Source organism: Trichosurus vulpecula, chromosome 6 (genome assembly GCF_011100635.1).
Source record: "Trichosurus vulpecula isolate mTriVul1 chromosome 6, mTriVul1.pri, whole genome shotgun sequence".
Lineage (NCBI taxonomy): Eukaryota > Metazoa > Chordata > Mammalia > Diprotodontia > Phalangeridae > Trichosurus > Trichosurus vulpecula.
In genome coordinates, this window is record NC_050578.1 from 215,366,930 (window position 1) to 215,394,835 (window position 27,906).

At 39.2% G+C, this 27,906-nt stretch overlaps 1 protein-coding gene across 1 annotated transcript in view; it reads left to right on the forward strand.

Annotated features, from left to right (window-relative positions):
* The window catches only part of ATRN (attractin), a 243,133-nt gene that overhangs the window by 86,439 nt on the left and 128,788 nt on the right, over nucleotides 1-27,906 (forward strand). The window contains exons 12-17 of the mRNA XM_036764167.1: nucleotides 6,182-6,402; nucleotides 13,661-13,782; nucleotides 14,890-15,025; nucleotides 16,595-16,785; nucleotides 21,504-21,723; nucleotides 27,533-27,718. Coding sequence (XP_036620062.1) covers nucleotides 6,182-6,402; nucleotides 13,661-13,782; nucleotides 14,890-15,025; nucleotides 16,595-16,785; nucleotides 21,504-21,723; nucleotides 27,533-27,718 — 1,076 coding nt within the window. The remainder of the gene's footprint in view (nucleotides 1-6,181; nucleotides 6,403-13,660; nucleotides 13,783-14,889; nucleotides 15,026-16,594; nucleotides 16,786-21,503; nucleotides 21,724-27,532; nucleotides 27,719-27,906) is intronic.

The window sequence follows — 27,906 nt, forward strand, 5'->3', positions numbered from 1 at the left end:
TGATCTTTTTGGGATACAAACCTAGAAGTGGTATTGCTGGGTCAAAGGGTATGCACAGTTTAATATCCCTTCAAGCCTCATTCCTATTCTGCATCTAAGGACAACATGACTCTTCTTGCCAACAACAAACCCACTTCTCCTTGTGCCCTTGGTCCCATTATCTCCCCTTGGAGCTTGTTCCATTGATGATTCAGTTCCGTTAAATCTTCTCTCTCCCATTTGCCCTCCCCTGTCTCCCACTCTCCTTTCTTTTCCTTCTCCTTTGGCCTACAGGTTTTTGCTTGATCGAGTTGACTCCATCAGGACAGAAGCCTTATTTCTCTGCCAGCACTCTAAGGGTATTATTCTGCATTTTCCTTTTTTGTTTTTTTACTGCCAAATTCTTAAGAAGAATTATCCACATCTACTTTTTTTTTACTTCCTCACCACCCAGCCCCTTGTAATCTAACTTCTCTCCCTACTATATTGTAATTGCTCTTTCATCTGCAAAAAGCAGGGAGAGTGAGTTTGTGATGTTTATCTTTCTGCATCCTCAAATTGCCATGTTCCTTCTTCCAAGAGTAGATGTAAGGACTTGAGGAACTGCCTTTCTAGGCTTTCAGGGAGAATGAAATGTTTATTTTTTAAAAATGAGGTATCAAGTGGTTTTAAAAACAAACAATTATCTGAAATGGCAGAAGGGAATCCTGACTTGTGTCATGAGGTTGGAAAGTATGACAATGCGATACAGAGAGAAAGGGAAGTTGGGGGATCTGTAAACACATAGACCTGAGCAGTAGATGTGAGGTTCTTTCCGAAGGGGACAGAAGAAGATAGATCCAATGGAGGCAACCACTGCTCGTAAGCCAAGGAATGACTTTAGTGACATGCAGTTTCCTCCAGGTAAACTATCGAGAAGAATCAAGGAGGAAGATACGAATAGTTGGGGAGGGGAGTAATTCCCTGTATAGCTCTACCAAAACAGTTATTAGCCCAGTGTTTATAGAAGAGAGGTCTGATGTTTCCCTGGGGCATATATACAGGGTTTCTAGAGACCTGGATTCAAATCCTGCCTTTGATACTACCTGTGTAACCCTGGGGAAAAAGTCACAACCTCACTGGGCCTGAGTTTCTTCATCTGTAAAATGAGAGGGTTGGACCAGATGGCCTATGAAAACCCATCCAGTTGTAGATCTATGATCCTTTGATTTCTTAACTTCTAAATCTGATGGCTTTGACCCTGTTAAAGCTTTTAATAATGTTAATCTTTCCTAATGAACTCACTCCTTTTCCTTGGCTTCTGAGATATTGCTTTTTCCTGGTCCTCCTTGTTCCTCTTTGATTATTCCTTAATTTCATTTGCAAGATCATCACCCATTTTCTGTTTGCTTGATTTGGGAATACCCCAGGATTCTGTCTTGGACCCTATTATTATTATTGTGTTTGCCCGCTTGGTGATCTTAGGTCCTGTGGGTTTAATTATCATCTCCTAAATTTATAGATGTTATCTTAATTTCTCTCCTGAATTTTATTTCCATGTCATCAGCTGCCTGCTGGATGGACCATAGACATCTTAAAGACAGAACTTATTCTTGCTCTCAACCTGGTGGCCAGGTTTCATTAGGGACAGTGTAGGCATAAGAAGCAGTGTAGTACATAGGTAGAAAGTATACTCCATTTGGAGTCACAGGACCTGGGTTTAAATCTCTGCTTTGCCGCTTATTCTTTTTATAGCCTTGGGCAAGGCACATAAACTTTGTGATCTGAATTTCCTTATTTGCGAAATGAAGGGATTGGACTGGATGAGAGATCCTTTCCAGGTCTAGATCTATAATTCTGTATGGGTGCTAATAACAGGCCATGGTAGCCTTGTGTCTTATTTAGGCTTGTTCTTCTGTTTTTGCATTCGAGCTGTTTATGGCACTAAAATGGAATGATTTACTGGTGCCTTGTTAGTAGAAGCTCCTGGGCAAATACTTTTGTGGTGTGACATGGTGGATAGAGTGTTGGACTTGGAGTCAGGGGACTGCTTTCCTCACTGACATCATTTGCAGAACCCCTTGGAGTTTGCAAAGTGCTTTATGTCCAATGATCTCAGTGGAGCTTTCCCTGTGGTACCTGTTTGGTGACTAGTTGTATGAGCCCTGTTTGCCTTAGTTTTCTCATCTGTACAATGGGAATAGTAATGGTGCCTGCCTCTCAGAGTCATTGTGAGGTTGAAATGAGATGATATTGGTTAGCTGCTCTGCCAGCCTGAGAGCGCTCCAGAAGTGCTGGTCATCATCGTCATCAAGGGTGAATTTTTATTGTCATTATTAATTCAATAAACATGTACTGAAGACTAAGTATTTGATCAGATTAAATGATGCTGTGATTGGCTCAGCAGTCAGAAGGCCTGAGGATGAATTCTTGTTCTGCCTTCTACAACCTTTGTGACGAAGTCATTTCCGCTTTGGGGGTTGGACTAAATGATTTTTAAAATCTCTTCTGGCCAGAGATTCCACAATCCTTCTGTGGCTTCTTATGGCCCCTTAATGCTTTTGACCTGGAGTCAAGAAGACCTGAATTCAAATCAAGCCTCAGATATTGACTAGCTTTGTGACCCTGGGTAAGTCACTTAGCCTCTGTCTGCCTCAGTTTCTTCAGCTGTAAAATGGGGATAATAATAACCCCTAACTCCTGGGGTTGTTGTGAGGAACAAATAAGATAATATATATAAAAGGGCTTAGCGTAGTGCCTGACAAATAGTATGCATTTTATAAATACTTTTTTTTTCTTTCCTTCTCTTCCCTTTCCCAGAAAACAAATAACTTTTTTAACTTCATTTGTTTCCTTCATATGACAATAAACTGTTAAAGCCTAGGAGTGTCTGGCAGTTTCATAGACTATGCAGTAGCTGCAACTAGTATTTGACATCTCTTTGGAGATATGACTGGCCAGTTCCAGTTGGGAAACGCAGCTCCTTCCTTCCTTCCTTCCTTCCTTCCTTCCTTCCTTCCTTCCTTCCTTCCTCCCTTCCTCCCTTCCTCCCTTCCTCCCTTCCTCCCTTCCTCCCTTCCTTCCTTCCTTCCTTCCTCCCTTCCTCCCTTCCTTCCTTCCTTCCTTCCTTTCTTCCTCCCTTCCTTCCTTCCTCCCTTCCTTTCTTCCTCCCTTCCTTCCTTCCTCCCTCCCTTTCTCCCTTCCTCCCTCCCTCCCTCCCTTCCTTCCTTCCTTCCTTCCTTCCTTCCTTCCTTCCTTCCTTCCTTCCTTCTTTCATTCCTCCCTTCCTTCCTTCCTCCCATCTTTCCCTCCTCCCATCCTTCCTTCCTCCCATCTTTCCCTCCATCCTTTCCTCCCTCCCTCCCTCTCTCCTCTCCCCCCTGCCCTGTCCACATAGGGAATCATACCCTTACCTGGGGGTGCTCTGTCCAAAAGAATGTAAATTTTGATCATTACAGCCTCATGCTATATCTTGGGGTTTAGGGACTATATTATTTTTTAAGGACTGGCCAATAGTAGGTCCCAGCCCAAGCCTCACATGGTCATTGTTTGAGCTCTGATGGCTAAGGATCTTCCCCTCCCAAGTTGATTTTTTGTTGTTTTTGACTAGGTAAAAGAAGACATTTTTTACCTCATTTCTTATCTAGTCTTAATCACTGAATGGGCCTTGCCTCAGTTAAACTGAGACCTGAGAAAGACCTTAGTTTAAAAAGGCCAAGGCCTCCCACTGCATCCGGGGCCATCTCCAGTCATCCTGATCTATATCTAGGCACTGGACCCAAATGGTTCTGGAGGAGAGAGTGAGGCTAGTGACAACTTTCCATAACCCTCCCTCACTTAAATCCAGTTCACTTGCATTTTATGACATCACCTTCCTGATGTCATGGTCCTCTTTGAGAACAAACAACAAACCAATGACCTGCTGTGAATTCCCTGGGATTTGACATTTACTTTTGAGAAGCACTATCCTGTTCTAGTTCTCTATGTCTAACTTGTAATCAGGCTAGAGAGGGTCTCCCTAAAAATCTTTTGCCAAGAACAATATTAATAAGGAAACTATGGTCTAATTACGTGAGGAGTGCTTCCTTGCCATTGTCCTCTGAGAATACCAGAGGAATAGTCTCTCTTTCCTAGGCTGTGAATAACAATCAGGACTAGCACTGGGAGAATTCAGGGAGTCCACACACCCAAAAACATGGCTTCTCTTTGGCCCCTTCCTACCTGTTCAGGCTTTGATGATATTGTTGGGAATCAAGAAGTCCAATGTTCCATCCTGCCTCTAGGGGATTCTTTTCCAGTACAGCTCTTTTTGGATACCTGAATCGTAGACTAAATGACCATGGAGAATCACTTCTTTCCCTTTAATTCTGCATTACATTCATGACTGTGTGTGGCTGTATAGGGGACCATGAACCTCTATTCACAGTACAATAGACTGGATGTGGTCTGAGACGCAGGAGTGATGAGTTTGGGCAATAATGCAGTAGATTATGTGCTTTTAAAATTGTAATGTTTTAACACATTTTTAGTGGAAGTGTTTTCTTAAGTATACCAAGGGGTGCTTCTTAGAACCATTTAGCTTTAAGAAAGAGTGTGTATGTTGTAGCTAAAGATGGACAAGAATGAAAGGTAGAAGCAGGATACACATAGAGAAAGATATTTGTAGAGATTTGTGAAAAATAGGGTTCCTTTTTCCACATATACATAGCCATTGGCAAGGACATCTATTGCAGAATCTTAAAGGTTTTAAGGGACCTCAGAAGTCGTCAACTTCTCTCTCAAGCAATAGTAACTTCTGCAACATTCTGACGAAGGATTATCCAGTCTACCAACTTTTCTTGTGACAAGGAGCTTTTCCTGAGGTAGCCATTCTCATTTTTGGACAGTTCTAATTATTAAGTCCTTCCTCTATATTGAGCTTAAATCTGCATCCATGTAATAACATTTCCTGACTCCATGACTTTTCACCAGATAGCCTTCAGGTCTGTAATATACTCCCTCCTCATATCTGCCTCCTGCTTTCCCGGCTTCCTTCAAGTCTCAGCTAAAATCCCACTTATTGTGAGAAACCTTTCTTGATCCCCCTTGGTGCTAGTACCTTCCCTCTGAGATTATCTCTAGTTTATCCTGCATATATCTTGTTTGTAAAGAGTTGTTTGCCTGTGGTCTCTTCCATTAGCTTTGTGAACTCCTTGAGGCTGGGGACTGTTTTTGCCTTTCTTTGTATCTTATCGTAGTGCCTGGCACTTGACTCAACTTGTACCCATTCATCCTAATTCTGCTATCTGGGGCTGAGCAGAACAATTGCTCCCCTTTTCCCATGACAACTACTTAGGGATGTGAAGATAGCGATCAGATTCCCCCTTATTCTTCTCATTTTTAGACTAGACCATCCCTGTTCCTTCAGTTGATCTTCCGTTGGCATGGTTTTCTGACCACACATTGTGCCTTCTTCTAGACCTGGTCCAGTTTGTCAGTATCGCTCCTAATATGTGAGGCCCAGAACTAAACACATTACCCTGAGGTCTGAGCAGAGTACTATGCAGGAAGGTGATTATTTCTCTTGTTTTAGGTAATGTACTTTTTTCTATATAGCCTAACATTACAGTGAGAAAATAATTTATTTTCCAGTAGTCACACCAAACTCTTAGTCATATTGAATTTTATAGACAAGAAAAATCTTGAATTAGAGGTCATCTATTTCAACCCAGTACATCTGTTTCCTTCAGCATCCCTAACAAGTTGATGCTTCTACCTTAGTGATAAGACATGACCTACCACTACATCCCATGTGTTTCTTGGATAGCTTGAATTGTTAGAAAGTTATTCATTATATGGAACTGAATGTGCCTCCTGGTAGCTTTTCTCTGTTGCTCCTAGTTTTTTACCAGAGCCAGGCAGAACAAGGTGAATCCTTCTTTCACTTGACAGTTTATCAGTAATTTCAAAACTGCAATCATACAAACCCTGCTACCCTCCACCACTTGCCACAAGACATCATTTACAGTTTAAACGTAGCTGTTCCTTCAATCAGTCCTTGGTTGGCTTGATCTCCCATTTTCTTACCATTTTGGAAATGTGCCTTTTGACCTGCTTGTAAATGTCTTTTCAAAGTTATGGTGCCCATAAGTATCATTTGGTAAAATGACTTCAAATAACTAGTACAGTATGTGCTCCACACATAGCAAATTTGGGATAAAAACACTTTTTTTTTCTTATTTAGCACTATGTATGTATTTGGAGGTTTCAACAGCCTTCTGCTCAGCGATATCCTGATGTTTACAGCAGAAAGGTGTGAAGCACATCAAAGTGAGGACACTTGTGTAGCAGCAGGACCTGGCGTCCGGTGTGTGTGGAATATGAATTCATCTCAGTGTATCCCTTGGGAATTGGCAACTGAAGCGCAAGAAGAGAAGACAAGAGCAGAATGCTTTTCAAAAAGAAGTATGTGCTACTTCTTTGCTTAAAAAATGTAACTAATTCTAGTTTTATTTCTTGGTGGTGGTTGCTGGTGGTGGTAGGTTTTTTGTTTTTGGTGAATTAACTTATGGAATCTCTTTATAAGCTGTTTAATTGTTTTAAAATTGTGAAGCAGTTTAGTATTAGTACATTTGTCTTGTATACTGAGATACCATATGATGTTTGAAGTCCCTGAAACTAAATTTAGAAACACCCTTGTTTAACAGAATAAGCTTTCTGGAAATTTCCCTCTGGTCCTTGTATTTTACTGCAGTGAGAATAGCAAAAGTAGGCTGGGATATAAAGGAAAAGAAGGTCCAGGAGATATGCGTATGTCAGGATTCCCAGAAATTATTCCTAAGCTCTTTGGAATGATGACTACAGCTGGATGATGGAGACAGACAATGCCTGTGAATTATCATGGCTCTGAGAATATCATAGATCACCACAGCAGCCCCTATGCAAAGGCAGCTTTGAAAAGTGTTGTGCCAACTCATCATTGGCTGGATGGTGCCTTAAGGAACTCTTTGTAATCCAAAAACCTCAGAAAAAGGAATTCTGATTATTAACATAGGGAGAAATAGGGGCAGCTAGGTGGCGCAGTGAGTAGAGCATTAGCCCTGGAGTCAGAAGGACCCGAGTTCAAATTTGGCCTCAGACACTTGACACATGTACTAGCTGTGTGACCTTGGGCAAGTCACTTAACCCCAATTGCCCTGCCCCACCCCCCAACAAACAAAACCCAACATAGGGAGAAATAGAGTTAGTGAAGCTGAATCCAAAAGATAAGAAGAAATAGTGCATAAAATAAAAAACCTCATGAAATAGCAGGAGGACTTAAAATCTTATAGTCCCCGCTTTGTGCCCCCAGACCACAACCTATTGCATGTCAGAGCCACCGATTTCAAGGGTAAGTGTGTTAACTCCTGAGGAAATAGGAATTTGAAAGTAATCTGGAACCAGGTTTTCCCTCATCCCTCTTATTTTTTCAGTTTACCAGCCAAGACTCAACTAAACTGATCCTTATAACCCTCAAATTGACCAAGCTAAGGACAATCATCAGGTTCAGAGGTTTGAGTAGCAATGGAGGGGAGAAAGGCTAAAGAACGAGGAGAAAAGCCAAAGGGAAGTGACCAAGATTATAAAAGAAGGCTTGAATAAATACCTAGTTCACAGGCAGATAAACTAACTGAGAGGATCATAAAAAAGAATGAGTAAAACCTCAAAGAAAACCCAAATCACCATAAGCTGGTATTAGGATAATAAAGGAAAACAATTGAAATTTACCTGACTAGAACCTTCAGGACCACTGAAAGTCAATAAAACCAATTCCTCAAAACTCATTTTTTTGCAAAAGGCCAGAAACTTCAAAAGAGAAATAAAACCTTTAGAAGAAGAAATTAGGAATAACTTTAGGAAAGGAGTTGACATTTCCAATGAAGGATTAGAAAACATAGATGACAGAGTTGCCAAAAAAATTGAAACATACTAGAGAATCTTCTCAAAGAAGCAGAATATGAGAGAAAGAAATAAAAAAACTTGGAAAATTAAAATATGGATATTAAAAAAGCCAATTTTGCAAATACCTATGAGAAAGACCCTCAGATGCTATCTGAATAACTCAGGAGTAATCTGCAGTAATGAGAACTCAGAGCAAAGAATGAAATGGTATATTCCAAAAAGCAAAGGAGCTCAAGTTCCAAATGGCTACTACCACATAGCACTATGTCCATCTGATGTTACTTTCTTCACGAATTGATATTTTTGAGATTGAGCCCTATCAGAAAATAGAGGGTAGGGTAAATCTACAAAAGAAATAACAAGCAGCCAGCATATAAGAGGGAACTCATATTTCGTCCTTCAGGTTCTTTACCTTTATTAGGCATGCAGAAAATGAAGAAGGAATAGCTGAGGGTATCATCTGTGAGTCAGAAAATAAAATAAATAATAGGCTGTCAGAGAAGAGAAATAACAGAGAACGAAGTAAAGAAAAACTTGGAAAAGGAGATAGCTAAAATAATGTTACTTAAAATAAGAGATTGTAAAGGAGATGCATAGGGAAGATTTGTTGCACCTATAACTTAACTGGATAGGGAAAGAGAAAGGCCAAATATTGGGGAAAATAGGAAAAATTGGGATAAATGAGATAAATGAATGTGGGAAGGGAAACTTTGTGGGCATAAACTAGCATCAAAATAGGATAAACAGAATTAATTGCAATGAGAAAGTACTGAGTTAATTTTTTTTTTACTTTTTTACAAGTTTTTATTTATATTTTCTATTCAGAGTACCGACTTGAAAGAAAAAAAGGATTAAAATAAAAGAATTAATGAACTCAAGTCTAATAATCATAACTTTAAATGTGGATAGATCAAATAGCCTAGTAAAATGAAAGAGAGTTCAACAATGGGTAAGAAATTGAAACCCAGCATTCTTCCATATATAAGAAACACATCTAGAATATAAAGACAAATTTTTAAAAAAAGGAAAATAAGAGGCTGGGTAAGAGTTTTTTTTTTTAAAAAGAGAAGTTATAATCTTGGTATCTGATAATAAAAATTCACAGTGATTAAATAAAAATTACAGTGTATGCACATTGGAACTGGGAACTACATTATTCTTCAAAGGAACTATTTAGATAGTGATCCAATATCTTTTTTTTCTTTTTTTTTAAATAATTAAGATTTTTTTTTATTTTTAGTTTACAACACTCAGTTCCACATAATTTTGAGTTCCAGATTTTCTTCCTCCCCTTCCCCCCCTCTCTCCCCAAGATGGCATGGAATCCGATATATCTTCTACATGTAACTTTGCATTGAACTTATTTACACAGTAGTCAAGTTGTAAAGAAGAATTATGACCAATGGAATGAATCATGAGAAAGAAGAAACAAAACAAAAAAAACAAAAACAAAGGAGAAAAAAAAACAAAGGGGAAAAAAAAAAGGCGAGCATACAGTGTGCCTCAATCTGCATTCAGACTCCATAGTTCTTTCTCTGGATGTAGATAGCTCTCTCCATCATGAGTCCTTTGGAGTTGTCTTTGCATTGTATTGCTGGGAAGAGCAAAATCTATCAGGGTTATTCATCACAGAATCCATATATCTGTGCTTGTGTATAATGTTTTCCTGGTTCTGCTCTGCTCACTCAGCATTATATCGTGTAGGTTTTTCCAGGTTATTCTGAAGTCCATATCTTCCCCAGTTGTTATAGCACAATAGTATTCTATTACCTTCATATACCACAACTTGTTCAGCCATTCCCCAATTGATGGTTGTCCCCTACAGAAAGAGCCACTATAAATATTTTTGTACGTACGGGTTCTTTTCCCACTTGTGTGATCTCTTTGGGATTCCACCCTAGAAGTGGTATTGCTGGGTCAAAGCATATGAACATTTCTATAGCCCTTTGGGCATAGTTCCATATTGCTCTCCAGAATGGCTGGATCAGTTCACAACTCCACCAGCAATGTAACAATGTTCCAATTTTCCCACATCCTCTCCAGCATTTATCATTTTCCTGTTTTGTCATTTTAGCCAATCTGACAGGAGAGATGTTGTACCTGAGAGTTGTTTTGATTTGCATTTCTCTAATCAGTAGTGATTTAGAGCATTTTTTCATATTCCTATAGATATCTTTAATTTCTTCCTCTGATACTGCCTGTTCATATCCTTTGACCATTTTTCAATTGGGGAATGACTTGTATTCCTATAAATTTGGCTCAGTTCCCTGTATATTTTAGAGATGAGGCCTTTATCAGAGACACTAGTTGTAAAGATTTTCTCCCAATTTTCTGCTTCCCTCCTAATCTTTGTTGCATTGGCTTTTTTTATACAAAAACTTTTCAATTTAACATAATCAAAATTATCCATTTTGCATTTTGTAATGCTCTCTATCTCTTGTTGGGTCATGAATTCTTTGCTTTTCCATACATCTGATAGGTAAACTATTCCTTGCTTTCCCAAATTGCTTATAGTATTGGCCTTTATTCCTAAATCATGAACCCATTTTGACTTTATTTTGGTATATGGTGTGAGATATTGGTCTATGCCCAGTTTCAGCCCTACCATTTTCCAATTTTCCCAACAGTTTTTGTGAAATAGTGAATTCTTAGCCCAGAAGTTGGATTCTTTGGGTTTATCAAAGAGTAGATTACTGTAGTCATTGACTACTGCGTCTTGTATACCTACCCTATCCCACTGATCCACGACTCTGTTTCTTAGCCAGTACCAAGTAGTTTTGATGACTGCTGCTTTATAGTACAGTTTAATATCTGGTATGGCTAGGCCACCTTCCCTAGCCTTTCTTTTCATTAATTCCCTGGATATTCTAGACCTCTTGTTCTTCCAGATGAATTTTGTTATTATATTATCCAGCTCTGTAAAATAATTTTTTGGTAGTTCGATTGGTATGGCACTGAATAAATAAATTAATTTAGGTAAGTGAGCCAATATCTATATTAAACATATACACCAAATAGCATAGCATCTAATTCATGAAGGAAAGTTTAAATGAATTGCAAAAGGACAAATATTAACACAATTTTCAGAAATTCAGAGTTATTTTAGAGTTAGAAAAATCTAACAGAAAGATAAATAAATAAGGACTATATAGACCTAAAACAACTGTTAGAGAATTTCGATCTGAAGGATCTTTTGAATAAGAACATTAAAGAATGTACCTTTCTCCGAATCACATGATACCTTTACAAAAATGGACCATGTATTAGAACACAGAGAAATTACATTTTTAAAAAGCATAAATACTAAATATACCAGACTCTTCCTCTACCACCTTCAGTTGCAGCCTTTCCTCCTTTGAACTCCTTTCAATCCATATTTATCACTCATTCCAGACCCTGGTGTCTGTTATCTCTGTAGATGCCCAGAACATTATTCTTCCTTCTTCACTGAGTTAAGTGCCTGATTCATAGTCTTTCTTTCCTTCCCATATCCTGCCCTCATACTAGAGGGTTTTAGTGTGTATTTTGATGCTTTCTCAAATACCCTAACTTCCTAGTTTCTCAGTGTACTCAATTCCATGTCCTCATTCTTCACTGCACCTCAGCTACACCCAGAGAGATGGTCACATTCTTTATCTTACCATCACCCACAAGTGTTTTACTTCCTTGTTTGCAAACCCTGAAATTACTTCATATGATCATAATCTTTTATCGTTTCTTGTTTCCCTTGGTCTTATGACCCGTACTCTGCTTTTCATCCTTTCCATGAACTCCATTCCTGTCATTTCCTTCTCTTTTCTTGACTCCTTGGTAAACCAAATCAGCTGTTCTTTATCCTCCACTCTCAAATCCCTTCCCTGCCTTGTCTTAACACACGTTGTCTTCTTAAAATCCCAACCTTGGATTGTGTCCACCATCCAACTTCCTGTTTTCCTATTCATATGCTACCTATTAGAAATGGAGAAAATTATGAAACCACATTGATTGGGTCCACTACAAATATATATCAATCTCAACTGGGTACTCACTCCAGCAAAGCAAACGTTCTATTACTCCCTCATTGATTTGTCATTCTTTCAAAAGTATCTGTTTCCATATCTTCCCATTTCTCCTTAAATTTAGCACAGGACTCCCTTATCTCACGTTCTTAGTTAATGACCTTGCCTCACACTTCACTGAAAAAATTGAGACCATTAACTGAGAGCTCCCTGTTTTCCCTTCCTCTTCATCTTATAAATCATTCAGACATCTTATCCCACCATCTCCTCTTTCATTCCATACTCTTTTTAAAATGTTTATTCAGTATTATATTCAGTTCCAAATTCTCTCTCTCCCTGCCCTCCCACTCCCCAAACATTGAGAAGGCAAGAAATACAATATCCAGCACACATATGAAGTCATAGAAAATATTTTTCCACATTAGCCATGTTCCAGGGGAAAAAAAACAAGCAAAAAAACAAGGAAAAAAAGGAAATATCCTTAATATACTTCAATTTGCACTCTGAGTCCATTAGTTCTCTATCTGGAGGGGGATAATATTTTTTTTTATCATAAGTCCTTCTTTGTTTCTTAGAGCACAGTTGTATTCATATACCCTAACTTATTCAGTGATTCCCCAATTGATGATCATCCCTTCAGTTTTTAATTCTTTGCTACCACAAAAAGAACTTCTATAAATTTTTTTTAATATATCATTTGTTGGGTCAAGGGTATACACATTTTATAGCTTTCAGGGAGCAGTTCCAAATTGCTTTTCAGAATGGTTGCACTAGTTTACATTTCCATCAACAGTACATCAGTGCGCCTGTTTTCCCACATGCCCTCTAGCATTTAGCATTTTCTTTTTTTCTTATCTTGGCTAATCTGGTGGGTGTAAGGTGGTACCTCAGAATTGTTTTCACTTGCATTTCTCTTATTAGTGATTCAGAACATTTTTTCATATGATTTTTGATAACTTTGATTTCTTCCTGTCCTCATATCCCTTGGCCATTTATTGGTGGGTCCTTTCCCTCCATTTCCCTGCATTCTCCAGCATAGAGTCTTTCTCCTTTTGAAAGCTGACCTCTGTTTACACATCATTGATTCCATCCTTTCCCAATTACTTTGGCAGATTGATCCTACTGTTACCCCACTTGTTCTCTCTTATCTTCAATCTCTTTATATCATGGCTCCTTCCCTTTATCCTACAAACATGTTCATGTTTCCCCATCATCAAAAAAAGCAAACCTCGCTTGACATCATCTTAACAAATCATTATGCTATGTTTTTCTCCCTTTTTGTGCTAAGTACCCTCCTAAGTGATTATGGAATTACTGTAGATGAAGACCATCTATGTTCTACTGGGGATAAATCACACAAACCCACAGATAAAAGAAATCCTTAAGAAAAAAACAAACAAAAAACCAGACTCACTTGTTACCATTTTTAGATATCTATAAGCGTTGAGTAGTTGCTCAATGTAGTAGTTGCTTATGAATTAAGATGAACAAAATCAACCGAATTAGCACTGTACCACTGAAGTAAAGGGGTAAAGTTACAGAAGTTGTCTGAGATGAAAATATGAACTGCTTAAATTAAATGTAGAAATTTCCTTGTTTATAATATAGAGGATATCATTCAGTTTCTTGGAGTGGAGGAAAAGATTCCAAACTTGTAAGGTATAGTTTCTTGGAACAAATTCACTTTTGTGTGAATTATAGCATAAAGTTTTTGATCTCCTCTGGTGACTTTATGCCAGGAGAACAGAACTATCTCTAGTTAAATAAATTTCTTTTCTCAATAGCTGCTGATCATGACAAGTGCGATCAGCACACAGACTGTTACAGCTGTACAGCCAACACAAATGACTGCCAGTGGTGTAATGATCATTGCATCTCCATGAACAGCAACTGTACCGAAGGCCAGGTAAGAAATTTCTAACACTTTGTTTCCAGTGATAGGATCTTCAGGGCTGTACATCAGCAAAGACATCCTTAGAGTCACAGTTTTCACTTTAATGTACCTGCTTTGCTGACGGTAGAGCTGTAGCCAAAGCTCCCAAGTTATTTTAAGATGTGCGAGACACCAGTATGCGTTTCTGAATTCTCCAGGTTTCTTTTTTGGAAAGTCTTTTTGTCTCTCATTCCTGTTAGCTCCTGGGGCTTAGTTGCAGTGGCTGCTATGGAGTCAGGAATTTGGATTTGAGTCTTATCTTTTGTGGTATTTGCTTCATGATTGTGGGCAAGTCATTCCCCCTTCTCTTCTTCTGTTTTCTCTTCTGTGAAATGGAGTAATAACATTTGTATTGTATATGCAACATCTTAGAAGAAGAGAGATTCCATGAGGCAGATAAAAGAAAGGAGTACATTCCAGGAATGGCAGCTAGATTTGGATATAGCAAATAGTATGTTGTGTGGGAGGGGCAGAAAGGAGGCCAGATTGGCAAGATCACAGGGTGAGGGAGGGGGAAATGAGACTGAAAATAGAGGGTATTTTAGCAATAAGAGAAGAGGACCTGACACTTTTATAAAGATGATCTGACACCTTTTGTATTGCTATGATATATGATGTTTGGTGGTTGTTATTGAAAAATTAAAATGTTAGTTTGTAAAATGAAATTGCTAAAATGTAATTGCTAAAATACAATGTATTTCATAGAACCCTACCTTTTAGACTTGGAAAAGACCTTAGAGAGCATCCTGTTAAAACCTCTCCTTTTCTAAATGAAGAAACTGATTCTCACGGAGGTTACTTGATTTGTCGAGATCACACAAGTTAATGACAGTGCCAAGACTAGGACCTGCGTCTCTTGATTTTTGTCATAGTAGTGTTTCTGCTAGGATTTATGCCTGTCTATTTCTTGATTTACTTTCATTATTGACTTTCATTATTTACTCCTCCTGATTCATCTTCTCCCTCTATCCTGTCCCCACCCATTTCTCCAGGCTATAATTTTCTGCAAAATTACATACTAATCATTAAATTTGTGAACAGACATTCTAGGAAAATGATTAAACCTGACTTGTATTTTAGGTTTCTATTTCCAAATATGAGAATTGTCCAAATAATCCAATGTATTACTGTAATAAGAAGACAAGTTGTAAGAGCTGTGCCATGGACCAGAACTGCCAGTGGGAACCCAGGAATCAAGAGTGTGTTGCTTTGCCTGGTAAGTGTGGATAGAGATAGCTAACTGCCTATGAATCTATTGACTTAATCCTAGGTACTTTGCTTATCCCACAGATTTTATGTTGAGCTACATGGGAGGAAAGAATTGATTCCTGTATTTCTTAATAAAAAATAATGTGAGGCTACTGTCTTTGGAAAGAATTATAGTATTCTATTATATATAGTATTCTAATTCCCACAATCTCTGTATTACCTATTAAGTAGTATGTATAGCCCAATAATGCTGGAAACTAGGTACACTTTTCTTCTGTGAAAAAAATAACACTTTGGACTCCACTTTTTGCCTCTATTGACCAGTAGGAAATAGAAGCTATTGATATGATACTAGCAATCAGTCTCTTCAATACTTTTTCTCTTAGGTTTACACCAGATTAGGTTTGAATGGCCAAAGCTTCCTCTGATGGAGCGAAGCGGTAGCAGAGGAAATAAAATGTCAACTGTAGTCCTCAGGCTTATTTATTCTGGAGGCCTAAAAATGATTAGATTAATTTTAGGAGTCCTGAGAATTTGGTGTATCATCTAGTCTCTTTGGGCATCTGGTTTTACTCAGAACTAGGCTGTTCTGGCAGGTATTTGAGCCTCTGTAATTGAGCAAATCCCCCCAAAATATTCAGGAAAGAGATTTTTATAGCTAATCTTCACACCTCAGGTTGTTGTAGAGGCAGTGGACTAGGTGAATAAATCTGGTCCCCACTATGCTTCTGACCGGAGCTATAACATGTAACTTGGTTTTGTTTGTTTGTTTTTGAGGCAGTTATGGTTAAGTGATTTGCCCAGGGTCACTTAGCTAGTGAATGTCTGAGGCTGGATTTGGACTCAGGTCCTCCTGACTGCAGGGCCAGGGCTCTATGCACTGCATTACCTAGTTGCCTCTAGCTTGTTGAATACACTTTAGACTTATCATCCTTGTCTTGCCTTTCCCTTATCCCTGGGTAACTTTTATTTTTCTCACAGTAACCTCTGTCTACCTGGATTGCTGGTATTATTTGAGAGGCATGTTCCTCTTAGTAACAATTTTAATTCTTCAGAGATCATTTAGCCTACTTGGGTCATCTCATCTCCACATCACCAAATAGAGAAATATCTTTTGTTCAGTGCTTTCTGTATGGTCAAGGGGATTAGAAGTGGTGAACTCCTAAATTTCAAGAATCATATTGTACAGCCAATTCTGTGCATTCCTTCCAACTGGATTCTTCTAGCTCTTAGGCAGCCTCAGCAGAACAAACCAAAAATGATCAAATTTTGGGGACAGAGAGCAGTGTGCGAGTGTGTTGTCTTCTTTTATTTCTGTGTAGTGGACAGCACAGTGCTTTAGAGTGGGAAGCTAGGCTTGCTCCTGAGCTTGTTTGAAAGTTGGGGTCAAAATCACAATTTGGCAGTGGTTGCAAATATTGCTGGGGCTTTTTTCCTATTTTTATTCTTAAAATTTTATTGTCCTTTTCCACTATTCCTCCCCCTCTGAAAACACATTACTTTAAGTTTTCCAAAATTCTCATGAATTTTGCCTGCTTTTGTAAGACTTTTTTCCCTTTTCCTTTTTTAATACAAGAAAATATCTGTGGTGCTGGCTGGCATTTGGTTGGAAATTCATGTTTAAAAATTACGACCTCCAAAGACAATTATGACAACGCTAAATTGGCCTGCAGAAGCATGAATGCCTACCTGGCTTCTCTCACCACCCAGAAGAAGGTGGAGTTCGTTCTTAAGCAGTTGCGTTTGATGCAGTCAGCACAATCGCTGGTGAGTCCTCGTATGCCGACTGCATGTATTGGTTTGGGATATGGTAGATGGCACTCTGCTACTCAAGGGGCTTAAGAGGAGAATTGGAGTGTTTTACTTCAGTTTCTTAAGTTGTACAATAGACTGAAATTTAAGTCATGTTTTAATTTGATGCTTTCCTCCCTGTGGTGCTTCTTTTAAGATGTTCTGATCAAAGGCCTTAGAAATGGTAACTTCATTTACCTTATAGATAATGTTTAAAGCTGGGAAATGGTTAAAATAAATTGCACATTATAAAAGAATAAGGATGTATTAACATCTTTTTTTTTTTTTGGTGGTAGATGATGACTTTTATATGCTTTCTTCCTTGGTTCTCCTGGGTGGGATGGTTGGTTAGTTCCTGACCTGTTGTATTGAGCTAATCTGGAGCTCTTCAAATTAAAAACTCTCTGAGACTACTGTAGTGGTAGCAATGCTTCTACTGAGAGAAGATTTAGCAGGGTCAGAAGCTCCTTCTTGGGTAGTCTGTCTTACATGGGGCAGAGAAAGCCATATGCTACAAGTTATGCCAGAAAGGCTCCATCCTGTTCTCCCTTACTCATCCTATCCCCCCTAATCCAATTGGTGAGCACTCTAAAATTCCATGTCAGAGCTTCATCCCATCCCCTTAAAACTTTAATACAGTTATAGTTCAGTTAACCAGTTTTCTAGGAAAGAAACCTCCTTTTAACAAGATAAGACCGTATAGCTTACATTTTGTTATTGACTGGCAGTCACCATGGAGATTTAGAAGTATGTCAAGTTCTTGGTCTGGCTGAGCAAAAGACTGTTATAGTGTCCTTACACATCCTAGTTACTAGAGTAGTGGAAGTGCTACTCTGACTACATAGAACTTTTCTAGGAAAGGAAAGAATATCTCACTACAGCAAAGAGAAGGTATTCACATACTGGGATATATCCCAATGCCTCATTTTTCTACTTTTGGTAATGACATTTCTAACAATCAAAATCCATCTCTTTGGTAACTTATCGTCTTTGATAGGAGTAGTCCTTCTATGCCTATAAAAGTTCAAATCCCTCTCAGAGAGGTTTTTAGTGTAACAGAACTGCCTGAGAGGAGGTTTGAGGAGGGAGAGATGGAAGTAAGCAATCGTGAGGACACTGGTTACTGGCAAAGGAAGGGGACAATCTATAGGCAAAATTGGCCAGATCCCAACTTCTCCTATATTGTTCCTGACCCTATGACTAAGACATTTTTGGAGGTGCAACAATTCTTTTATTTCCTTAAAGAACATTCCAGTGCCAAGAGGAGCATTTTAATAAGTACTGTGCTTTAAATCCCATTTTCTCTGAGTTCATCAGAGACAAAGTTTAAGCTTTCTTAAAATAGACTTTTATCAAGAAAGTAAGAAAAGCATGAAAATGGACAATTTGTAGGTGTTTCCTGTTCCTAACTTAACTAAAGCCTAGTATATGTTTGACTAAATCTGTACCTTACTAGGATCTTAGTCTTTAAGTCCTTTTCCTTTCTTTAACTCTACAAGGCCCTTTCTTTCATCATTGAATATTACCCACCCTTACTTTGCTTACTTTACTCTTTGCTTCCTCCTCCCTACTTTTGTCCCTTTATCCAGAGAGGCTAGGAGCTCTAGCCTACCTAACCAGGTAGGACAGTATACTGTTGGTTTATGGCCTAGAATCTTTGAAGAAATGTCAGCAGCTATGCATTTATTTTATCACTGACAGGAAAGAGGAGTGACACCAGAGATGTGCAGGGATCATTCATAATTTTTTCACCTACAAAATGAAGGGGTTGGACTAGATCAATATAGTCCCCTTCATCTTATGATCTCACATTCTATCCACATCACTACTTGGAGGTCTTGGCAATAGCTGATTGTCTTTGAGAAATCTGATCCTTTTTTAAAATCCAGTATTAACAGCCCTTTTCAGTTTTCATGTTATTTTACTCTCAATCACATTACTGTTTTCCTGATGCTAATTCTAAACTTTGGAGTTGTTTTAAATTAATTGAGATTGAGATGCATGAGAAGTCTGAGAGACAGAATTCTGGGTAATTAATAATCAATATATTAATTAAGCTAGCTGATAATCAATAAATTGATGGTCAGTGGTTTCTCTTGGTAACCAAAGACAAAACCATGGAGACCACCAAATGCTTAAATACCTTTGGAAGAAGAAGTGCCCCTCCCTGACAGGTGAAAATCAGCCTTGATTGGTGAACAGTTAACGAGGGGGTAGACTTTCAAATGAGGAAGTGGCTGAAAGCCTTCAGCTCTTCCTGCTGAGAACATGGTGTGATCATGAGACTCAACCACCTCTTGGCAGTCTGGACAAAGGAATCCATCTCTACCCAGACCACTCTGGTTGGTTTTCTCCTTCATGAGCTGGGTTACCCTAAACCCACTGGGAGGGGAGCAATAACATGGGCTTATTTCCTAAGGAAAAGAATTCACTTAGCCTAGATGCTGTTTATACTCTAAACAGAAGTAAGCTCTCCTAGTTAGGTGGCGTCTTGCCCAAGATTAAAGAGCTTGTTCCCAGAGAATTTGATCAATCTCATCTATCAATAATGTCCTTCAGCAGCTAACTGACAAACATACAGGGGTCTGGTCCCTGAATGAGGAAGTTAATAGGAAAAAACCTTATTCCTAATTTAATAATTGGCTGTAAATATAACAGAAAAATAATCACTGCTCTCAGGATCCTGTTAGCCTACTAATTCTTTCTCCCCACAATCTCTTAATTTTTACCTTTTCTTTCAATTTCATTATTTTTTAGTTCAAGCTCTTCTTACCATATTCCTAGATTACTCTAATATCTCCTAGTGATGCAGTTTAGTGGTGCTGGGAACCTCAAAATGTTGGAGTACAGGGCAGTGTTGCCTGAAAAGAATTCACAAACTCAAACTGTCTTCCAGTCAAGTGGCAAAGTTTATTGGGATGCTTATAGAAGTAGGTAAAGTTCCTTAGGGAGCAAGCGAATGAGGATGATGCTGATGCTTATATGCAAAAAGGGACAGGGAAAGGAATGTATGGGAAAATTCAGGGAGTCAACAGAGATAGCTCTGTTGATACCAGATATTGGGGGAGAAGGGACAAGATAGCTCTGTGCCTGCACTGATAGCTTTTATCTGAGGAATTACAGGGTCCCATATGTGTGTGCCTGCAACAAGAAAAGAGTTTGGCACAGGGGCCCACTGAGATATTGTATTGCTTCCAGAGATACAGTCTTTGCCTTTTGAAGTCCAGGTCTCCTCAGCCCATCACAGGAGAGTTTGAAGATACTAGTCTTGTCCTGGACCTATTCTATTCTTTCATAGATTCACAGAGTTGTAAGGACACAGTGAAGTCCTAGTATATAGGATTTTAGAAATGGAAGGGATTGTAGAGATCTAGTATAGAAGTTCTTAAGCTAGGGTCTGTGAAATTAAAAAACATGTTAATTGTATTTTGATATCATTAGTTTCCTTTGTAATCCTGTGTGTTTTATATTATGCATTTAAAATATTCTGAAGAGTACCTAGGCTTAAGCAGACTGCCAGATGGGTCTATGACAAAAAAAAAGTTAATGCCTGATCTGTCTTAATCTTCTCATTTTACAGATGTAGAAACTTAGACCCATAGATAGAAACTGATCTACTAAATGGTAGTAACTAGAGAAGCTAAGGTTTGAGCCCATATGTGCTAACTAAATCTAGTGGTCTTTCTACTACATCAAGTCTAACTCCCTGTCTAATGGATGAATTCGCCTTGCCATTAACTGTTTAATATTCTTAAAATTCTGTTTTCATTATGTCTATTCCCTGCTTTAAAATCTACAGTGACTTCTTTTTATTTATCAGGTCATATCTGAATTACATGCACAGTCTGCTGTTAACTGACTGTACTGCACCTATTCTACATCATCTCTCAATAATGTATCTTTGCTATCTAATCATTTCATTCTCTGCATGTACTTTTTTGTACTCTCCTCCATGTTTTTACTTACATTGTTGCTTTCATCTGGTAAGAACTCCATCTTTTCCACCACTTCCCTCCTATTTTTTCTTCATATTTCACTGCAAGACTTACTTCTTATGCTGTCTTTTCTCATTAACTATAGAAATAATATTATTTTACTTTTTATTTCCTTAGCTCTTATATCTACAGTTCATTTTATGTTATCATGTAGATGGTGCATGTCATCTTCAAATTATTTTGTAGCTAGTAAACATACTTTTATTGTCAACCTTAATTTTTTATTCCTTGAAGGAAGGAATTGTACTTTGTATTTTGTGAGGGTTAATTCAGAGCAGAGAGGTGGTGCTATGCAAGCAGTAGTTATTTTAAAATTGCTTGTTGAGTGAGTGGATTATCTAAATTAATTTTCTCTGAGCTATGACCACTCCTCCCACCCACACCCACCCCCAGAGAGAAGGCAGGAATTTGGGAATATAAAGTCCCAGTTACAGCTTTGTTATTAAATGCCCTCTGTAGAGAATTTGGCAAGTTACACTTTTCCCCCCTTCTGATCCTTTTTTTTTTGTCTTTTGTAAAATACAGTACAAAAGCCCAGCTTACCTTTTCCCATTTCTAGTTAAATCTCTGTCTCTGTTATGGGGTGTATGTGGTTGAGCGTTGAGAGGTTGTTGTGGATAATAGAATTTGGGATCTGATTAGCAACCTCCCCTTCACAGAGATCAGATGGAATAATTTTTGTGTCTGTTTTATCTATAGTCCAAAACAACCTTGACCCCATGGGTAGGGCTCCGGAAGATCAATGTGTCATATTGGTGCTGGGAAGACATGTCCCCTTTTACAAATAGCTTACTTCAGTGGCTGCCATCAGAACCAAGTGATGCTGGATTCTGCGGAATCTTGTCAGAGCCTAATGCCAGGGGCTTGAAGGCTGCAACGTGTATCAATCCACTTAATGGAAGTATTTGTGAAAGGCCTGGTAAGTATGCAGATCATTAATCTCCACTCCACGCCCCCTTCTTCCTTCCCTGTTTCTGTAATTATTTAAGTGCCCACTCTGTGGAGGGCTTTGTGCTAGGTCCTACAGCTGCAGAGAAAAATAAGACCCATATTTTTCTTTCAAGTGTTTTTGGTCCTACTGGGAGTGAGTGAGAGAGAGAGACAGAGAGACAGAGACAAGGCTGGGGGGTTGAGGTGTGGGGAGAGGGAGAGGGAGAGGGGGAGGGGGGGAGAGAGAGAGAGAGAGAGACAGAGAGAGAGAGAGACAGAGAGAGAGGGAGGGAGGGAGAGAGAGAATGAATATGAATGAACGTACATGCAGGCCTCATGTATATCATGTATATATGTATATGTTTATATTCATCAAATAACATTAGCTGGGTATCTACTAACCTGTTGCCCCAAAAAGAGTATTAGATTTGGGGATGGAGGGTATGTTTAAATCCTTTCTTTGCCCCTCACTGCGTGTGTTACCATGGTCAATTCACTTAACTTCTCTCATGTGGGATTGGCCTAGATGACCCTTGATATCCTATCCAGCTCTAAATTTATGATCCTTTGATTGTGAAGTTTGCAGTGTACTGTGCTCAGTACTGAGATGGATCTGAAGTTTGGAATAAACATGAACTTCCTCCTGGAACTTACAGTCTAATAGAGATAAAGGGAGAGAGGGGTGTGTGTGTGTGTGTGTGTGTGTGTGTGTGTGTGTGTGTATTCACAGATATACACTCTTTCATTAACTTCCTATTCAGATGCCAAAAGGCATGGATATCGCTTCACCACTTCTTACACCAGTCAACCAACTCATCAGCAAGCATTTACTAAGCTTTTGTTAAGGCCTGCTTAGTGCCCGGCAATGTGCTAAGGCCTGGAGATACCAAGATAAATGCTAGTAGTTCTTCCTCTCCAGGAGGTTAGATTTTAGCCATGATAGAATGTAGACAGATAGAAAATAGATTTCCAGTGGGTTTAGGGTATTCTGGGGGAAGAGGGACCAGGGATTTTAAGAGACTTCGAGGGGAGAAGGCAGAGCATTTCAGGCAAAGAAGACAGTGACTGCAAAGGCCCAGAAATGAGAGGGGCAGGGGCCCTGTGTGAGAAGCAGCAGCAGGTCAGCTTGGCTGGACTGTAGTTTGTGTGAAGGGGAGTGGCATATAATGGGCCCAGGTATGAAAGGCTTTAAGGAACAAGCAGGGGGCATTATAAGTGATGTTAGAGGTAACCTGGTGCCATGCAGTTAGTTGAGTAGTATGGTGACCAAAGCCAACCTGTACTTTAGAAAAAATCACTTAGGCACCTGTGTGGAGCATGGCTTGAAGCGGAGTGAGATTTGAGGCAGGGAGACCAGCTAGGAGGTTTGTGCAGTGGTGCAAACAAGAGATGAGGGCCTTGAACTGGGGTGGTTTTGGTGGGAGCAGAGAGAAAAGAATGGATGGGAAGGATGTAGTAGAGGTAGAAACAGCAAGATTTGGCAACTGGACCTGTGGGATGAGTGAGAGCAAAGGAGTCCGGGACAACACAGAGGTTGTTTGAACAGGTGCCTTCTTTAGTAAGTGCTGGAGATCCCAGCAGAACAAGGCGAGGTTGAATGTTCATATGTACTGATGCACAATTAGACTCTGTCACCCTTCTGGGGTTCTCAGAAGTTTAATGGATTTACCTCTGTGTTACAGAGTGCAGTTGGATTTATAAATGGACTCAGACTTTTACCCTGGTTCTAACATATTCCTGAACCTTCAAGAAGAAATTAGTTGAGAACCATAGCCTAATAGGAGGAGAGTAACTGGTCTACTTCTAAATAATGGTCGTGTGATCACCTCCTTGGTTTCACCTCTTCCCCTGACAATCCCAACAGAGTCAATGCCTTATAACAGTTTTGCCATTTTATGATCTACCTCACTGATTTAACTTATAGGCTAGAATATTATTTGGAATATAACAAATATTAATCTAGTGCTTACATAGAGGCCCTGTGCTAGGGGCTGCAAGGACTACAAAAAGGAATAAGATACAGTGCCCAAGAGCATTTATTGTGTGTTTAGAGAAGGGAGGATTTAAGTATCAGGCAGAATGTGATAGATGATCTAAGAGAGGAGCAAAGTGCTAGGGAAGTTGAGTCAGTCCATCAAAAAGCATTTATTAAATGCTTACTGTGTGCCGCGTATTATTTGAAGTGCTGGGCATACAAAAAAGTGTTGGGGTCCTCTACCCCCAACACCCAACTTGTTGGGGTCTGTTACCCCCCCAACACCCAGGCCTTTGTCCAGCAAAGAACCTGATCTCGCGGACAATGAATGGGGTGGGAGCTGAGGTGGTTAGTAACTCCGTTTATTGTTTCAGCAAGCAGGATTTTTATGCAGTACTAGCCTTTGTTACTGGGTGGAAGCAAGCTCGTGCACGATCCTCTAAGCCTGTCAGGAGCCCCAGGGCCATACATCACAGCTCGTGGGCAGCTCGTGTCCAGTGCTTATTTGGAAAGGGGGCATGTGCTGTTCACAGCCTGCCTTATCAGAGGAGGAGGAGCCGAGCCAGACTGTGTAGCCCCAGATAATTCCCTTTTTTTATGGGACTGTCCTTGGAGCCTCAACTCCCAAGCTCATCAGGCTCTCAAGAGCCCCTTACAAAAAAGGGCAAAAACATTGTCCCTTTCCTCAAAGAGGCCACATCCTAAAGGGGAAGACGGCATGTAGATAACTAAGTACATGCAAGATATATACGGAGTAGAATCAGAAATTTCATGGAAAACTTCAAATACTTCATGAAATATAGGGGGCTTTTAAACTGTCCTTTAAAAGATGACTTGCATTTTGACAGAGAATGATATTGGTCCAGGTGGACAAGTTTCCAAAGACAGCAGGAGGTACACATGTCTAGACCATTTACAGAAGTACAGTTGGTCCAGCTGGAACTTAGGGTGCCGTTAGGGAAATGGTAGATGATGAGGCTAGAAAAGTAAACCAGAATTCCCAAATGGAGTGCTTTAGCAGGTAACGTGGAACCATTAAAGGGCTAAGATGATTAGAACATGTAGAGTGGATAAGAGGTGTAGGAAGAATCTCTATGACAGATTAGATGATGAAGAATGTGTTTATACCTTGATGACTCTGATTTCATGGATACTTTTTCCAGTGATGTAGGTTGGAGCCTATCCATGCCTTTCTTGGAAATATGGGTAGTTTTGGACTCAGAATATGAAAGTTCAAGGATTTGAATTCTTCTAACACTTAGCTCTATGATTATGGGAAAGTCAGGTAACCTCTCTGAGCCTTTTTCTTCTTTTGTCATTAACTCATGTCTCAGGGTTGTTGTGAGGCTCAGATGTAATATTGTTTTTAAATTACTTTGCAAACTTTGAAGGACTATATAAAGAATCCATCATTGGTATTATCCTATATGACTCTTGTCCACATTTTCCGAGAAATCCTCCATTGGATATCCACCCAGTGTGTTGGGGGCCTTTCCCCTGTCTTTTTGACATTGCAAGGGTACCAATGGGACATATGAACCATTCACCTCCTCTTCCTACATCTCTGATTGTCATTGAACAAGATTCTCATTTAAGTTGGCATTTATAGTCTGAAAACTATGATTCCTTATGACTTTGGCATCTGTTTCTGCTACCCTGCCATTCTGTGCAGAAGTGTCTACATAGGACTCAGGGTAGTTCTGCATTTTTTTTTTATGTTCAAAGAAATTGCCCCCTTGTATCCAGCTTCTTGGTGGCGCGTAATTCTATATTTAGTTTGGCTTGCCCTTTGAAGGGGCAGACCCAATCTGGATTAAAGATGGGGTAGAGATTCTTCATGATTGATTGGAAATAAAGGCTATGAAAGGTAATTACAGATTAAATTTCGTGAGAAAATTGCTTCTTCCACAATATAATTGGGAATTAGGTACCTTTTTTTTTGTCCTGTAATAACATGAAGGCACTCGAATTAAGGGGGATCAGTAATGGTTTTCTATAGAAGATGGAATTTTAGCTGAGAATTGAAGGCACAGAAGAGGAAGGAGAGCATTCCAAGCATGGGAAACAGCCAGTAAAATGCCTGCAAATTGGGTGATGGAGTTTCTTGTCGGTGAAATAGCAAGGAGGCCAATGTCACTGGATTGCGGAGTATGTGGAGGGGAGGGATGGAAAGTGTAAGAAGACTAGACAGGTGGCGGGGGTGGGGGTGGTTGGGAAGGGTGTAGGTTATGATGGGCTTTGAATTCTGGATAGAGGATTTTATATTTAATCCTGGAGGTGCTAGGGAGCCATTGGACTTTACTGAGTAGTGGAGGGGGTGGGAGGAAGGTTGACCATAAAACAGTAAGTGTCAGTCAGTACCATTTATTAAGTGCTTACTATGCACTTGGCACTATGCTAAGCACTGGAAGGGATGTTCTTAATAATGTAATCAAGATACTTTGATAGCTAAGGCAGAGAAGAGTGTCTTCATTGAAATATTAAAGTTTATGTATTTATAGGATTAAATTTAAGGTGGGTAGAAAAAGAGGGGCGGTGAAGCAGATAGAGTACTGGTCCTGGAAAGACCTGAGTTCAAATTTGACCTCAGATACAAGCCATGTGATCCTGGGCAAGTCACTTAACCCTGTTTGCCTCAGTTTCCTCATCTGTAAAATGAGCTGGAGAAGGAAATGGCAAACTACTCTAGTATCTTTGCCAAGATAACCCCAGATGGTGTCAGGAAGCATCAGACATGTCTGAAAACAACTAAAAAGGTAGAACAGTATGTTTATTCAGACTACCTTACTGTCAGATAATTGAATTGTTTTTGTGTTTTATATCAATATATATTTTAAGATCCTAGGTAATGACACCAGATATAAATGTGATGGCTAAGTCAAATCTAATTCATTCTCTCTCTCTCTCTCTTTCTCTCTCTCTCTCTCTCTCTCTCTATATATATATATATATATATATATATATATGTATATATATGTATGTATATATGTATGTATGTATATATAATGTGAGTATCATTATAGCAACATTTCTGTTTTGCTAAGTCATATGTATTGCATTCTTGCCAAATACCTTCCTGGTTTTTGTTAAAAGTTAAATTGAATATATAATGTATTTGTTGCTACATAGAAATGTTTTTCTTTCATTGCTGCTAGTTTCATATGTTCTGTTTCTCAAAGTTTTACCTGTAATAACCTGCTAGAAAGTAATTGATTCAACAGAAATTCTAAGTGCACAAAGTCCAAAGGAGTATTCTGCTTAAGTCACTGTTGCTTCCTCTATCAGTTGGTGGATTAAGAAAAAAATCCTGAAGTTTAGTATTTGAAAGTGACCTAACTTTGGAACCACCTTCTTTTTTTTTTTTTCAAGCAAGCATAACATCTCATTTGTGCATTTTGCCATGTGTCCTGTAATTAACTAGTTGTGATGTGTTGGTTGATTCTAGTTTGCTATGTTAACATTTGCTAATACCATACTAAATCTACAGGTGAGTACTGCCTACCTTCTGAGATCTTGCTTGTTTGGCTCTTTCTGTTCTGATTAGACCAAGGTTCCATCATTTATTTTGTTGGGTTACTGTGTGTTTTATCACATAGTAGGCTCATGCCTACTCCAGAACAACCTTTCTTCTTTTCTTCCTCCTCCTTCCTTTCCCTCCTCTATCCTTTTGCCCCACCTCCCATCCCTCAGCCCCATTTTGAAAATACCCTCCTTTCATCTTACCAGATTGGGACTGTGAAATACATGGCTAGAGCTTAGATTACTGCTAGAAGCCTCAAGTGTAGAGTTGATGTAGTTTACCCTGTTGTTCCTCCTCATCCAGCCAACCACAGTGCCAAACAGTGTCGTACTCCCTGTGCCTTGAGGACAATGTGTGGAGAGTGTACCAGTGGCAGCTCAGAGTGCATGTGGTGTAGTAACATGAAGCAATGCGTGGATTCAAATGCTTATGTGGCCTCTTTTCCATTTGGCCAATGTATGGAGTGGTACACCATGAGCAGCTGTCCCCGTAAGTAATCTGTTCAGTTTATAAAATGGATTCTTGGCTTAGAGCATGTGTGTTGTGTATATGTATGTGTGTGGTAGGGGTGGGGGTGTATGTAGGTATATGTGTGTGTTTACGCATGCGTATGTATTCACATGAAGCTATAAACCAACTATGGGCAAAATATGGCTATGGATTAAAATCGTTAGCCT